Source organism: Stegodyphus dumicola, chromosome 1, assembly GCF_044657685.1.
Source record: "Stegodyphus dumicola isolate Sdum_Otavi_A_Nest chromosome 1, ASM4465768v1".
Taxonomy (NCBI): Eukaryota; Metazoa; Arthropoda; class Arachnida; order Araneae; family Eresidae; genus Stegodyphus; species Stegodyphus dumicola.
In genome coordinates, this window is record NC_140768.1 from 218,037,713 (window position 1) to 218,052,569 (window position 14,857).

Genomic DNA, 14,857 nt, shown 5'->3' on the forward strand with positions numbered 1-14,857 from the left:
GATTGATTTGAATTACAGTGAAATATTTTTGACTTGATATGGTTTAACATAAGGACTATTCGTGTATTTGTTTAGGTATTGCAGTTTAAATTTTTTTAAGTATCACTGATCTCATTGCTCATTTGAATTATGTACGAAATTTTTACAGTTTAATTGTATTTTCATTTTATGTTTATATGTGTATCTTGGTAGTATTTGTAAATTATTGGCCAAACGTTATTTTTGTATATGCATTGGGTTGTATTAGTATTATTTTTGTGTGTTTTGGATAAAATTCTAATTGGTATTTGCACAGCGTATTCGTTATGTTCATTCTCGGATTTGATTTTTGTTGAATTGAATTTTTGGACAATCACGTTTTCTTTCTTTCTGATTTTTTGTGTGGGGTATTTTCGGCTGGTTCCGAGGTTCCTTGTGTTGTAACGTTCTTTTCTTTTCTAATGCTTGGCCCTGATCAGGCCGCTTCTGTTCTTAGACGTGATTGTTTGGGATTCAATCTTGGAAGTTATTCAATTTCGTAGTACTTAGGGGTCTTTACTCCTTATTTGAATACGTTCATGTGACATATTTTATCTGGAATTGTTTGAATTATTAGTGTGTTTATTTTCTCAGGAATTTGAATTATTAGTGTGTTTATTTTCTCAGTTTTCATTTTTAAGTGCTATTTTTTATGCATCTGCGGCGCGTTAATTATCTTATTTTTATTTATTTTATTTTTTTGGTGTGAACAATTGGATTAGATTATTTCTTTCTTCGGGTGTGAGTATCCGAACACATTCAGTGGCTTATCTATCGTAAGGGAAAAATTCAAAGATAAAGTCTTCTTCAACTTTGAAAGATTGATTGTTCTTCCTTGGTCGAAGGTGAGACGTAGGAGGGTGAAATCTGGTTTCTTTTAAGGTCAAGTTTCTCTACTAAAGCTATTGTGGTGCTGAGTTCACATTCCGGGGTTGGTTGCTTTCATTTTCTCGCGTTGAAGGCTGCAGGGGGGAGTTGCTAACACAATGATTTCTAACTACAGGGTTTCCCCTCGCTTGCATTGACAACTCCGTACTAATTTAATGTACTCCATGATTGTGCTCAGTAGAAATTGTCACAATAGTAGAATGTGCTCGACCTCAGGTGAAATTGTTTACATTAATGGACTGAAAAGAGAATGAATAGATAAATAAACGTTCAGAAATGTGGCCACACAGAGACTGCAACACTAGTGTGATGTAATGAACTGAAGAAAGAAAAAAGGAGAAATTCTTTTTGTCATAAAATTATTAATTGATCTTAGACATATTTTGTTTGTAATTAACGCCTTATTTTATATTTTTATTTTTGTATGTGTTCTGAATATTTCTAGGTAATTAATTAAGTGATTTAATTGATGTTTTTGATTAATTGTTTTTGATGATCTTCCTTGAGTATTTTAATTAGTAATTGCTTTGATTAATATTGTTGTTTTACTTGCACATTTTGGGACTTGAAATTTAATGTGTCAGTAACGTCACTGTACCAAGGAGTCGTGTGAAATATGGTTACATTATGTTATCCTTTAGCCTTATTGCACAATATGAGTCATGGTATTTCAAGAAGTGTCTGTCTGCTAAATTTTGGTAAACCAAAACTTAATTCCTGAGGGGAAAGGAATGTTATGTAGAGAAATTATCTGATAGCGTTATAAAAACTAGGTGAATGATTTTCTGATTATGGAAATTTAAATTTTATTTTGATTCTGAATTATTTATTTTAAGGCTTTAATTTTGGGGAAAAACAGATGCTTCTGGAAATATTATTTAGTTTAAATGAATATTATTTATTTTCCTCTATTTGCAAATCTTGTACAAACTTTTATTCATTGTGAAAGAAGCAGGGAAAGGGAGGCAATTTTTGCCAAGTCATGATTTCGCGCGCTTTGTCCTTTAGAATGTTCGAGAAAGAATTTTCATTGTTAGTTGACCTTAAGAGAGGAAAGTACGTGACAGAAAGGTCAAAGGTTGCTACTTGTCTTTCAATGTAAGTCATTCAGGTTTTTGGCGATTGAGGCTCCGGTTGTTGGCTAAGTGAAGAAGGGCGCGCATGCGCGATCACCCTTATTTCCGCATTCTGGAGTTGAAAACGAAGATTTTGCCATAATTAAGGGGGCGATAAGTGAAGCCAGAGTGGGAGCCCGCGTTGGTGAAGGAGACGAAGGAAATTCGAGTTGGATTCACTTTTTTGGCTGACTCTCGGACTGACTCGCTGATTTTCGGGCTTGCTGGACTTACGGGCTTGCTGGACAAAATGTAATTACGAAGAGAGATGTTTTCCGGCGGGGAGCGGCAAATTATGCTCCCCGGCCGCGTTTTGGTTAAGAGGCGAGACTCTGTTACTTTTTGACTCTCTCACTGCTTAGACGTTGCTCTTGAAAACCGGCTTGAAGGAGATAGATGTAAGTGACTACGAGAGGTGTTTCCCGGCGGGGAGCGGCAAATATGCTCCCCGGCCGCGTTTTGGTTAAGAGGCGAGACTCTCGCACTCACTCTTTGACTCGCGCACTTACTGGTTGGCTGGACTTGTGGATGTTACTCTTGAAAACAGGTTGAAAAAGCGAGAGAGAAGATGTAATTACGAAGAAAAAGGTTTTCCCGGCGGGGAGCGGCAAATATGCTCCCCGGCCGCGTTTTGGTTAAGAGGACTCTCTTACTGACTCACTGCTTGGACTCGCTGACTTTCGGGCTTGCTGGACTTGTGGACGTTGCTCTTGAAAACTGGCTTGAAGGAAATTCGAGTTGGATTCTCTCTCTTACTGACTGGCGGGTGGAACTTACTTGGGACGTTACTCGTGAAGCTTGCTCTTGGGATGAGTAAGAACAGGCGAGCCGTAATTGCCTAGAAACAACGTTTCTGACCTGAGGCTGAAAACCCTCTTCCTTGCGGCGTGCTGGTAAAGAGGCGAAATTTGAACGAGTTACCTGCGTGTTGACATAGGACTTTCAGGACCAAGCGGATAGCCGTCCTGGGCAGCAGTGCTCCTGTTTCTGTTCTCCAGTGGGAATTGGCGCGACATTTTTAGAACCAGTGTCAAGATGAGCCCGGCCGACATCAACGCTTGATAAGATACGAGTCCTCCACTTCAAGATGTCCCCTGAAGATAAGTTTTATTTTTTTTTTTTTTTGGTTTGTTTGAACTTTAGGCAAGTTTTTCAAAAACGTCCTTAGCAGTAAAAACAACGTCGAATCTAAAATTGAACTCTCAGGCCTTAAATTGTTTCCCTTTCCTTTCTTTTAAATTACCAGACAAACCTTAAGTTTTTTTTTATGAATTTAAATGAAAAGACTCTCAGATGAGGTTAAGATTTTTCATATTGTGATGTAATTGAATAAACTGATATTTAATCTGGAAAACTATTACAGTATGTTTTCTTTATATATTTAATATGAACTTTTCCTTTATATCTTGTATATGTTTATGTTTTCGATCGTCTCACGGCGCGGTCCCGGGATGCATTTTTTTCACAACGCAAAAATGCTGTACACGTTTCACTATACGATCACTAAAATTTTGTTAGTTGGCAAATTCTTAAGAGTTTAGTTTTCCTCCCTAAGAGGAAGCAGAAACCTTTTCACGGCAAGTAGTTTCATATTTAACATTTAACATATAGGAGTTTCAGATATAACATGGTACCTTGAAGTAAAACTATTTAACCTTGGTGGCGAAACTTCTATATAACATTGGTGCCGTGACAGAAACTTAACATAACACTGGTGCCGTGAGCTCTGCTTAGTGAAGGATCGAATCAGTAACTGATTTTTTTTTAATTTATTTATTTAGTAATTTACTGTTTTAAGAAGGTGTTAAATTTTATGTGCTAGGATTAATTAGAGTTTTTGATTTGTGTTTGCTTATTTGTTAATACGAGAGTGATAAAGCTTGAAAATGTGTGTGAATTTCAGGAATTTTGGACTTTAACGTTAGGCAAACAGAATTGAACTTTAAAATTAGGAAAAATATATTTTTTTAATGTAGCAGAATAGGTACTGTACATTCTTACTGTTGAAAATCCTTGAGTGTTTTCTAGATGTGTATTTCTGATTTTCGACGTACTAATTTATGATACAAGATGGAAAATGAATTATTTCACGATAATCCTATGCTATTTGTATATCCTTGTAACAAGTTTCGAGTGCTTGTCGGTAAAAACTGGACTCATTTTTTGAGCACTTCTAAGAGAAAGAGATTAAAGACTAATTATTTTACTGAATGAGACAAGCCATAGCTATGCGTAGCTAGAAATTTTTTTTTTTTTTTTTGTGTGTGTGTTTTTGCTAATTATTTAACCTAGAATCTTGTGAAATGTGTAATTGTGAGGGGTAACGTTAGAGAAATTTTGATTTTTTGACTTAATTGAATAATATTTTGTGAAATGTATGTAATGTTTTCATGATTGTCTAGTTTACCAAGTATCTTATTATTTTTTTGATTACACTGTTTTGATATGATTCCAGTATATTGTGTAATGTGTTAGAAAATTTAATTTAGTATTGAGCAATGAATTTTATAAGTTCTTAAGGCATAATGATACAAATGAATGAGTTAGAAAAATTGAAGATTTTTTTTTTCAATTGCAAAATTCTGTTTTAAAGTGAACATGGGTTAGATTTGGATTTTTGCCTGAGATCAGCAATAGTGATGTTTGCATATTTAATTTTTTTTTGGATTGAAATCTTCAGCTTGAGTGAGGTTCTAATTAGTTTAATGAGTCAGAGTAATTGAGATTAGTTATCTTCTGAGTTTTAAGTTTGTGAAGAGTTGTCATGTGAGAATTGTTTAAACAGTAGAAATTTAGTCTTGTGAATTGTAGAAAGTGAAGTTTAATGAGAAGTTTGTGACAACGGGAATTTGTTTTGTGAAAATGTTTGAAATAAGTTTGAGAAGATTAGTTACTTTTGCTCTGTACTCATGTGTGGGAATTTTCTGTTGATTACAAGTAGTTTGTCTTGAATTTGCTAGTGAATCGTAATAGATTTGATTTGAGTTATTGAATTTTCTTTCTTGGTTGGACTTGTTGCTGAATTTGGGGTTAATTCTTGTTTTGGCTTAAGTTTTGTATTTGAATTGGTAGTATCAAGATAGTTGTATCAGGTTTTTGTTTTGTTTTTGGTGGTTACTGCCAAGGTCCGTAAAATGTAAGTTCTCTGATGTTTAGTTTCTGTGGAAGAATTGAGATTTCTGTGGTCATAGGAAAATGGTAGAATTTGAGTTATGGATTTGATTGTGTGATTTTTAGGGAGTTACGAGTTATGAGTATTTTTTTTTTTTTAGTTTAGCACTTTTGAGAACTTTGCATTTGTTGCTTGCAGTTAGGTCTTGCGTGAAGTTGTAATGTCCTGAAAGCTCGTTTTCTTGTAAATACTTGCACTTCATGGTGGCACTTGACCTCTTACACCGGGGGCAAACAGGAACTTGTTATCTGAGAAGACTATTGTTGTATCTTTTTCATTGTGTTGGTTCAGAATTGTAACGTTTCAGTCAGCGCACTTTCCTTTTCCGAGATAAGAGATCTTATGTTCTCTTTCAACGTGTCTGGAGGTTTGCTTGATACGTAAAGTTTGAGTCTGTCATTCATAATACAGCGCTTTTCTCAGCTTACATGGACGCGGTAAAGAGTTACTTTGTTTCTTTTGTTTGGGTGGAGGTGTTGCTGAAGGCTGCTACTTAGGTTACTATACAACGTTTTGGAAGTCTGATGCAGAATAGATCTCAGTTTTGCCTAAAATTGGGGGGGGGTTTGTTTTGAACACTTTTTTGATTTTTGATATTTTATTTAGTGTTCTAGTAACGTGCTTCAGTCCAGCTTTGATTGATTTCTTTGACTAGTTGAAATTCTTTTTTTGTAGACCTAATGGATTTTTAGAATTACTGAATTTTTTTTTGGTGTTGTCTTACTAAGGGGACTTAAGTTTGGTGTTGTTACTCACTTGAGGTTTGAATTTTTAGCGACACTTCACTCTTGCTGGTTGATTTTTTTTTGGATTGATTTGAATTACAGTGAAATATTTTTGACTTGATATGGTTTAACATAAGGACTATTCGTGTATTTGTTTAGGTATTGCAGTTTAAATTTTTTTAAGTATCACTGATCTCATTGCTCATTTGAATTATGTACGAAATTTTTACAGTTTAATTGTATTTTCATTTTATGTTTATATGTGTATCTTGGTAGTATTTGTAAATTATTGGCCAAACGTTATTTTTGTATATGCATTGGGTTGTATTAGTATTATTTTTGTGTGTTTTGGATAAAATTCTAATTGGTATTTGCACAGCGTATTCGTTATGTTCATTCTCGGATTTGATTTTGGTTGAATTGAATTTTTGGACAATCACGTTTTCTTTCTTTCTGATTTTTTGTGTGGGGTATTTTCGGCTGGTTCCGAGGTTCCTTGTGTTGTAACGTTCTTTTCTTTTCTAATGCTTGGCCCTGATCAGGCCGCTTCTGTTCTTAGACGTGATTGTTGGGGATTCAATCTTGGAAGTTATTCAATTTCGTAGTACTTAGGGGTCTTTACTCCTTATTTGAATACGTTCATGTGACATATTTTATCTGGAATTGTTTGAATTATTAGTGTGTTTATTTTCTCAGGAATTTGAATTATTAGTGTGTTTATTTTCTCAGTTTTCATTTTTAAGTGCTATTTTTTATGCATCTGCGGCGCGTTAATTATCTTATTTTTATTTATTTTATTTTTTGGTGTGAACAATTGGATTAGATTATTTCTTTCTTCGGGTGTGAGTATTCGAACACATTCAGTGCCTTATCTATCGTAAGGGAAAAATTCAAAGATAAAGTCTTCTTCAACTTTGAAAGATTGATTGTTCTTCCTTGGTCGAAGGTGAGACATAGGAGGGTGAAATCTGGTTTCTTTTAAGGTCAAGTTTCTCTACTAAAGCTATTGTGGTGCTGAGTTCACATTCCGGGGTTGGTTGCTTTCATTTTCTCGCGTTGAAGGCTGCAGGGGGGAGTTGCTAACACAATGATTTCTAACTACAGGGTTTCCCCTCGCTTGCATTGACAACTCCGTACTCATTTAATGTACTCCATGATTGTGCTCAGCAGAAATTGTCACAATAGTAGAATGTGCTCGACCTCAGGTGAAATTGTTTACATTAATGGACTGAAAAGAGAATGAATAGATAAATAAACGTTCAGAAATGTGGCCACACAGAGACTGCAACACTAGTGTGATGTAATGAACTGAAGAAAAAAAAAAAAGGAGAAATTCTTTTTGTCATAAAATTATTGATTGATCTTAGACATATTTTGTTTGTAATTAACGCCTTATTTTATATTTTTATTTTTGTATGTGTTCTGAATATTTCTAGGTAATTAATTAAGTGATTTAATTGATGTTTTTGATTAATTGTTTTTGATGATCTTCCTTGAGTATTTTAATTAGTAATTGCTTTGATTAATATTGTTGTTTTACTTGCACATTTTGGGACTTGAAATTTAATGTGTCAGTAACGTCACTGTACCAAGGAGTCGTGTGAAATATGGTTACATTATGTTATCCTTTAGCCTTATTGCACAATATGAGTCATGGTATTTCAAGAAGTGTCTGTCTGCTAAATTTTGGTAAACCAAAATTTAATTCCTTAGGGGAAAGGAATGTTATGTAGAGAAATTATCTGATAGCGTTATAAAAACTAGGTGAATGATTTTCTGATTATGGAAATTTAAATTTTATTTTGATTCTGAATTATTTATTTTAAGGCCTTAATTTTGAAGAAAAACAGATGCTTCTGGAAATATTATTTAGTTTAAATGAATATTATTTATTTTCCTCTATTTGCAAATCTAGTACAAACTTTTATTCATTGTGAAAGAAGCAGGGAAAGGGAGGCAATTTTTGCCAAGTCATGATTTCGCGCGCTTTGTCCTTTAGAATGTTCGAGAAAGAATTTTCATTGTTAGTTGACCTTAAGAGAGGAAAGTACGTGACAGAAAGGTCAAAGGTTGCTACTTGTCTTTCAATGTAAGTCATTCAGGTTTTTGGCGATTGAGGCTCCGGTTGTTGGCTAAGTGAAGAAGGGCGCGCATGCGCGATCACCCTTATTTCCGCATTCTGGAGTTGAAAACGAAGATTTTGCCATAATTAAGGGGGCGATAAGTGAAGCCAGAGTGGGAGCCCGCGTTGGTGAAGGAGACGAAGGAAATTCGAGTTGGATTCACTTTTTTGGCTGACTCTCGGACTGACTCGCTGATTTTCGGGCTTGCTGGACTTACGGGCTTGCTGGACAAAATGTAATTACGAAGAGAGATGTTTTCCGGCGGGGAGCGGCAAATATGCTCCCCGGCCGCGTTTTGGTTAAGAGGCGAGACTCTGTTACTTTTTGACTCTCTCACTGCTTAGACGTTGCTCTTGAAAACCGGCTTGAAGGAGATAGATGTAAGTGACTACGAGAGGTGTTTCCCGGCGGGGAGCGGCAAATATGCTCCCCGGCCGCGTTTTGGTTAAGAGGCGAGACTCTCGCACTCACTCTTTGACTCGCGCACTTACTGGTTGGCTGGACTTGTGGATGTTACTCTTGAAAACAGGTTGAAGAAGCGAGAGAGAAGATGTAATTACGAAGAAAAAGGTTTTCCCGGCGGGGAGCGGCAAAAATGCTCCCCGGCCGCGTTTTGGTTAAGAGGACTCTCTTACTGACTCACTGCTTGGACTCGCTGACTTTCGGGTTTGCTGGACTTGTGGACGTTGCTCTTGAAAACTGTCTTGAAGGAAATTCGAGTTGGATTCTCTCTCTTACTGACTGGCGGGTGGAACTTACTTGGGACGTTACTCGTGAAGCTTGCTCTTGGAATGAGTAAGAACAGGCGAGCCGTAATTGCCTAGAAACAACGTTTCTGACCTGAGGCTGAAAACCCTCTTCCTTGCGGCGTGCTGGTAAAGAGGCGAAATTTGAACGAGTTACCTGCGTGTTGACATAGGACTTTCAGGACCAAGCGGATAGCCGTCCTGGGCAGCAGTGCTCCTGTTTCTGTTCTCCAGTGGGAATTGGCGCGACATTTTTAGAACCAGTGTCAAGATGAGCCCGGCCGACATCAACGCTTGATAAGATACGAGTCCTCCACTTCAAGATGTCCCCTGAAGATAAGTTTTATTTTTTTTTTTGGTTTGTTTGAACTTTAGGCAAGTTTTTCAAAAACGTCCTTAGCAGTAAAAACAACGTCGAATCTAAAATTGAACTCTCAGGCTTAAAATTGTTTCCCTTTCCTTTCTTTTAAATTACCAGACAAACCTTAAGTTTTTTTTTATGAATTTAAATGAAAAGACTCTCAGATGAGGTTAAGATTTTTCATATTGTGATGTAATTGAATAAACTGATATTGAATCTGGAAAACTATTACAGTATGTTTTCTTTATATATTTAATATGAACTTTTCCTTTATATCTTGTATATGTTTATGTTTTCGATCCTCTCACGGCGCGGTCTCGGGATGCATTTTTTTCACAACGCAAAAATGCTGTACACGTTTCACTATACGATCACTAAAATTTTGTTAGTTGGCAAATTCTTAAGAGTTTGTTTTCCTCCCTAAGAGGAAGTAGAAACCTTTTCACGGCAAGTAGTTTCATATTTAACATTTAACATATAGGAGTTTCAGATATAACATGGTACCTTGAAGTAAAACTATTTAACCTTGGTGGCGAAACTTCTATATAACATTGGTGCCGTGACAGAAACTTAACATAACAGAATTAAATGCTTTAACTTGTTTATGCAAATTGTCTTGCTAAACGCCCAAGAACTTACGTTGTGGCTTTTTGCTAAGAGGGAGAGAGGAGGAGTTTTAGGAAGCAAGCCGCTTGCCACTGAAGTTTTACGAGTTTTCACTCGGTTACTGGTTGACTTTAAGGCCAGAGCTTTAGCTCTCTTGATATTTGCAAACGTATTGTACTTGTAGTTTCAGCATCTCGGCGTACTACATACGTACCTTTTAAATAAAGGCCAGTCGTAGTGCTAGGCATTTGTATACTAATTCAAAGTTAGCTTTTAGTTAGAGTTTTAGTTAGTAGTTTTATGTTCTTACGTTCAGACCACAAGTGGTTGGTCTCTGTATTCCGAGGTTGGGAAGTGCCTGTAAAGTATTGAAAATAAAGGGTTTCGTATACCCTTCCTGCTTGTGTCGTTTGTTATACACAAATCTTGAACATAGCTTGAGTGAGCTCCCTGTTCTTATTCATGGCATTCCATGTTTCCAAAGCAAATCAAGAGAAACACAAGTCCTGAAAAGTTTCGGTTCCAAATTTGGAATAATTGTTAGCTGAAGCGTTATATAAGTATCTGTGCCATGAGCATTATGCTTGAACCATATGACAAGGATTAATTTCGAAGTGACAACATTTAGAGCGATTTAATACAAGCAGTTAATATTTTTAGGGCAGAAAGGTTAAATAACTAAATTAAAATGGAAAGATAAAGTATTTACATGTTAAAGTTATTGCAAATTAAATTAAGACTTCTTGATTTATTTATTTTTTATCTTACATATGAATGTAAATGCAAGAAATTTACATAATTGTGTTAAAGCTTTTAAAGTGCAATACTGAAAATACATGAAAATAAATATTACTCACTCTGCTATGATGTGTGCATAAGATTTCAATAATACACTTTTCGTCAGTTCCAATGCCCTGAAACAAAAATCTGGATAAGTAAAATTAAAATTACTTAATTATATTAAAGTTAAATTAGTTATATTAAAGTTCAGTGCTTGAATATTTTATTCTTCTGTTCGCTTTAAATATATCATTTTATGAATGAATTCTTCTTCCGATCGTGTTGATTTATCTTATATAGAACAACTATAGAATAATAAATTTGTACTTTTATACAAATTTGTTAATTTTGCATCAATTAAAGAAAATGATGTATCATTTAATGAAAATTTAATTCTAAAGAAAATGACGATAACTTTATTAATATTTTCCCATTTAAAAAGTTAATGAATACTCTTTGTAGAAAAATGTTTCATTGTACCATATGCGATAAATAAATCTACGAAAGAAGATTTCTTTCTCTGATACGTATGCAGAAATTTCGTTTCTTCTAATTAGGACTTCGAATTTCACTTGCATTTCCTCTTTTTTTTCTTTTTACTAATTTTATCTGTAGAAAATAACAAGAGGAAAATTACATTGTGTACGGTATTTTTGAAGGTGGCTTTAAATAAAGAAAAATGCCCTTTTGTCTACTAATATTGCTGTATTCAGGGTTCGTACACATTTCTGCACAAGGAAATTAAGTACTTTTAAGGACTTTTAAGGACCATTAATGAAAAAAATTAAGGACCTATGAGCAAATGGGAACTGAATAAATTCAATTAAAAATATTATCTATGCCTGAATTTAACTTTTGTAATACCATCCCAAAAATAAAATAGATCCCTAAGTAGTATGCATTATTACTAAACATGAATTAATTAACACAATTATTAATGAGTTTGAGAATAAAATAAACTTTATGCAATTTATCAAGTAGCATTAAATATTAAACTTATAATAGTTGGAGATATTTGAAAGAAGATAAGTGACATTTACGTTTTACTAACAGTAGCTTTATGTTGATTTTTTTTATGCCTCATTTAGTCACATACTTGGTCAGTCTACTTGGTTTCGTAAATAGCAGGTAGATTTTGTCAAACGGCATAAGTTAAAATAAGGAGTAAGATCATAATCAGCATGATTCATAATAAGGTGTTGGTGTATTAATTATGGCAAAGCACACTAGGGCTATCTGCCTAAGGGAAGGGATGCCTTCGTGGAGGACTTTCTAAGGGAAACTTGCTCGTATACACGTTACACATGGGGAAAACCACGAAAACACCCATGCAGGCATGCGCGTTCTTGGGATTCGAACCTCGGAGCGAACTACCAGTATTCAGCGACTTTACCGCTCGACCGCTGGTGGGCTGATTCATAATAAAAGACTGAATGTTGTCACCGCTACTGCTTAATCTAGAGAGAGACCTGCTGATTCGAACAAACCTGAAAGGCCTGATGTAGGCACAGTTGGCAAGTGTTGAAAGTTAGTCATGCTCTTTTTGATGCAGTTAGTGTCGTAGCTTCGTGTAGAGTTAAAGGGGTTGTAACCCCGTTAATATACTTTAAACTTTATGGTTCCAATAAGGCATTAAAGCACCAGAGGAGATAAGTTGTTTTGTATTATTTTAAGTCTCACTAGATGCAAAGAATACGTTTTACTTGAATTTTTACATTTTTGCATTTTATCTTGTGACCGCAGTGGATTGGATTGGATTGGATTATTTATGGCAAAGCACACGAGGGCTATCTGCCTAAAGGGAGAGATGCTTTCATAGAGGACTTTCTAAGGGAAACTTGCTCGTATAGACGTTACACATGGGGAAAACCACAAAAATGCCCACGCAGCCAGCCCGTTCGTGGAATTCGAACCTCGGACCGAACTACCAGTGTTCAGCGTCTTTACCGCTCCCCTGCTAGTGGGCCTGACCACAGTGAGTATTAATGAAAGGCAATAACTCGCTTTAACATGTAGAGAAAATTTTTAAGCGTAAACAGTTAGTTATCAATAATTCATTTAGGTAGGTTAATAACCTCAGTCATTATGGATTTACATGGCCACTATTAAATTTTATTTTTTAACAATATTTGTTAAAAAAGCCCTATCAAAAGCAAAATCTAATAAAATTTTACAGTTTAAAATGCATGCAATTTATGACATTGATTCTTAAACGATATTAGGATAATTACTACAAAATATAAATGTTTTGTAGCTTTGTAGCTTGTTGTTACAAAACATTTATGTTTTGTAACAACAACAGTCAACAAAATATTTATCGTTTTAATTTGAAGCCTTCCCAGACATTTTGGCTAGTTTATATCGATTTGCTTCTCTTTAAGCAACTTTTCTAACAATTAGAGATTTGTTTCAATATGCAAAAACCAATTCTCTTGATAGTTTCTGCGTGCTTTATCTCCTAACTTGTCAAGCTCTCCACAATGTACCTATGAGGGTTTATTTGATCTGGTAAAAGTTAAATAGTCCAAACCCCTTGACAGACGTAAAGCATATTATTGCTATGTCTGAAAGTAACGGCAATATCAGACAAAAGTTTAAATAAGCCTCTTATTTAAAAAGAACTTCTAAAAAAAAACAGTAAAAGAACAGTAAAATTAAAAAGAACAGTAAAGGCATGTTCTGATGCTAACAAACTCAATTACGGATCACGGTGACGTTATTAAACAAGAACAGTCAAATTCAAACTAAAAATGTGGACTAGTGGTCAAAGATTATACAATTTAGTTTTTATTTAACTCTCTCTCTAAGCGGCAAGGCCGTATATATACGGCCTAGAATATTTTTTGTGACATCTGTAAGAATGTATATATACGTGCATATTAAAATATGTCAAAGAAACTGAGGCAATATATCAAAAGTACACAAATCCAGGTATGTAATACCAGGAGAATTTTTACATTAAAAAATCAAAAACATAAATTTGTTCTCATAGTAGTTTTGGGAGATTTGTGCTTTCTTAGCGAAAACCATGACCGCTCAGAGGGTTGACTCAGTAACTCTATTATATGAGGAAATAGAAATGGGAAATTATAGTAAAGGATGAAATCATAAATAATTGGGTAATTTACATAATAATAACTGCACATATCTTTGAAGAATAATTTTCTTTATGTATTTAGTTTCTTTCTTCAACGCGTTTCCTTTTCATTTTAGAATTTTTGGATTTAATTAAGGATTTCTGTTATTCTAAAAAACACTACATGCATTTAGAATGTACAGGAAAAGAGGCTAATTTTATATCTTTAATAATAAGAATATTCAGAAGAAATATGAAATTTATATGATAAAGGCCAGTTACAGAGCTGATTTGGCAGAATTTTTAGAATTGAAGGACTCACCGAACAACAAAATTTATAAATGGCAAAACTTTTAGAATTTAGAGCTGGCATTGGATGCATTTAGAAAGGCACTAGGCAACAGAATTTAGGATTCACAGAGATTGCATCAAGTGGGAAAATGCCTAGTGCCAGCTATGAGAATGGTGCATTAAGACATATTAGATTAATCTTTTAAATTGTAAGTTTTCAATTTCTTTATTAATAAAAAAATCCCTTTCTATAATGCCTGCCCATGTGATAAAATTACAAGCATTTTTGATATTTTCCATGCTCGTGTCTAGTGAAAAGTAGAGAAAATAAAGGGAAGATAAACATGTTAAGATTCTAGTATCAGAAGTAAAACATTTAAATATTATGTTTTCATTGTTCTTCCGGACGTTCTCCGAAATGTAAGAAATTCATTGCAAACTTTCTGTAAAATACATCCATTACGCGTTGATACCATGGAGACATTTTTCATTTTGTCACATATTTCTCGAATCTTCTAGAATCGTGGCTCTATAAATCTTGCTTTCAAATCTTTCTAAACTTTCCAAGCTGTAATTTCTTGAATCACTAGACACAAGCATGGAAAACATCAAAAATGCTAAAATTCTAAAAAAAAATTATCCCTACAAATTTTGTAACAGCAAAAGGCCAGAAATAGTTTGGAAAAAAAGGTACTCTTCCGTTTTGAGGGCTGCAAAAAAAAAATTGCAGCGAAAATGTATACGCAAAAGCGCCAAATCTAGCAAACACGCCCATTTAACAGCACGCCAAATGTAGCGTACGCGCTGGTTTCAGCTTGCGTAAGTTTATATAGTTCTATATTTCTTAAGACGCCATTGAAATACTAGTTTAATTTTTAAATCCTTTTTTGATTTAAAATCCTTTTTTGATATCCTATGGATTTAACAATTTGGAAATTGCCCATGATGAAAAGTCG

The 14,857-nt window shown here is 34.6% G+C and overlaps 1 protein-coding gene across 4 annotated transcripts in view; it reads right to left on the reverse strand.

Moving 5' to 3' along the window:
- LOC118201808 (annexin A7-like) overlaps positions 1-14,857 on the reverse strand; it is a 156,402-nt gene that overhangs the window by 37,553 nt on the left and 103,992 nt on the right. For all 4 annotated transcript variants that reach the window (XM_085825620.1, XM_085825612.1, XM_085825628.1 and 1 more), the window contains one exon: positions 10,612-10,668. In XM_085825620.1, the coding sequence (XP_085681746.1) occupies positions 10,612-10,668 (57 nt within the window). The remainder of the gene's footprint in view (positions 1-10,611; positions 10,669-14,857) is intronic.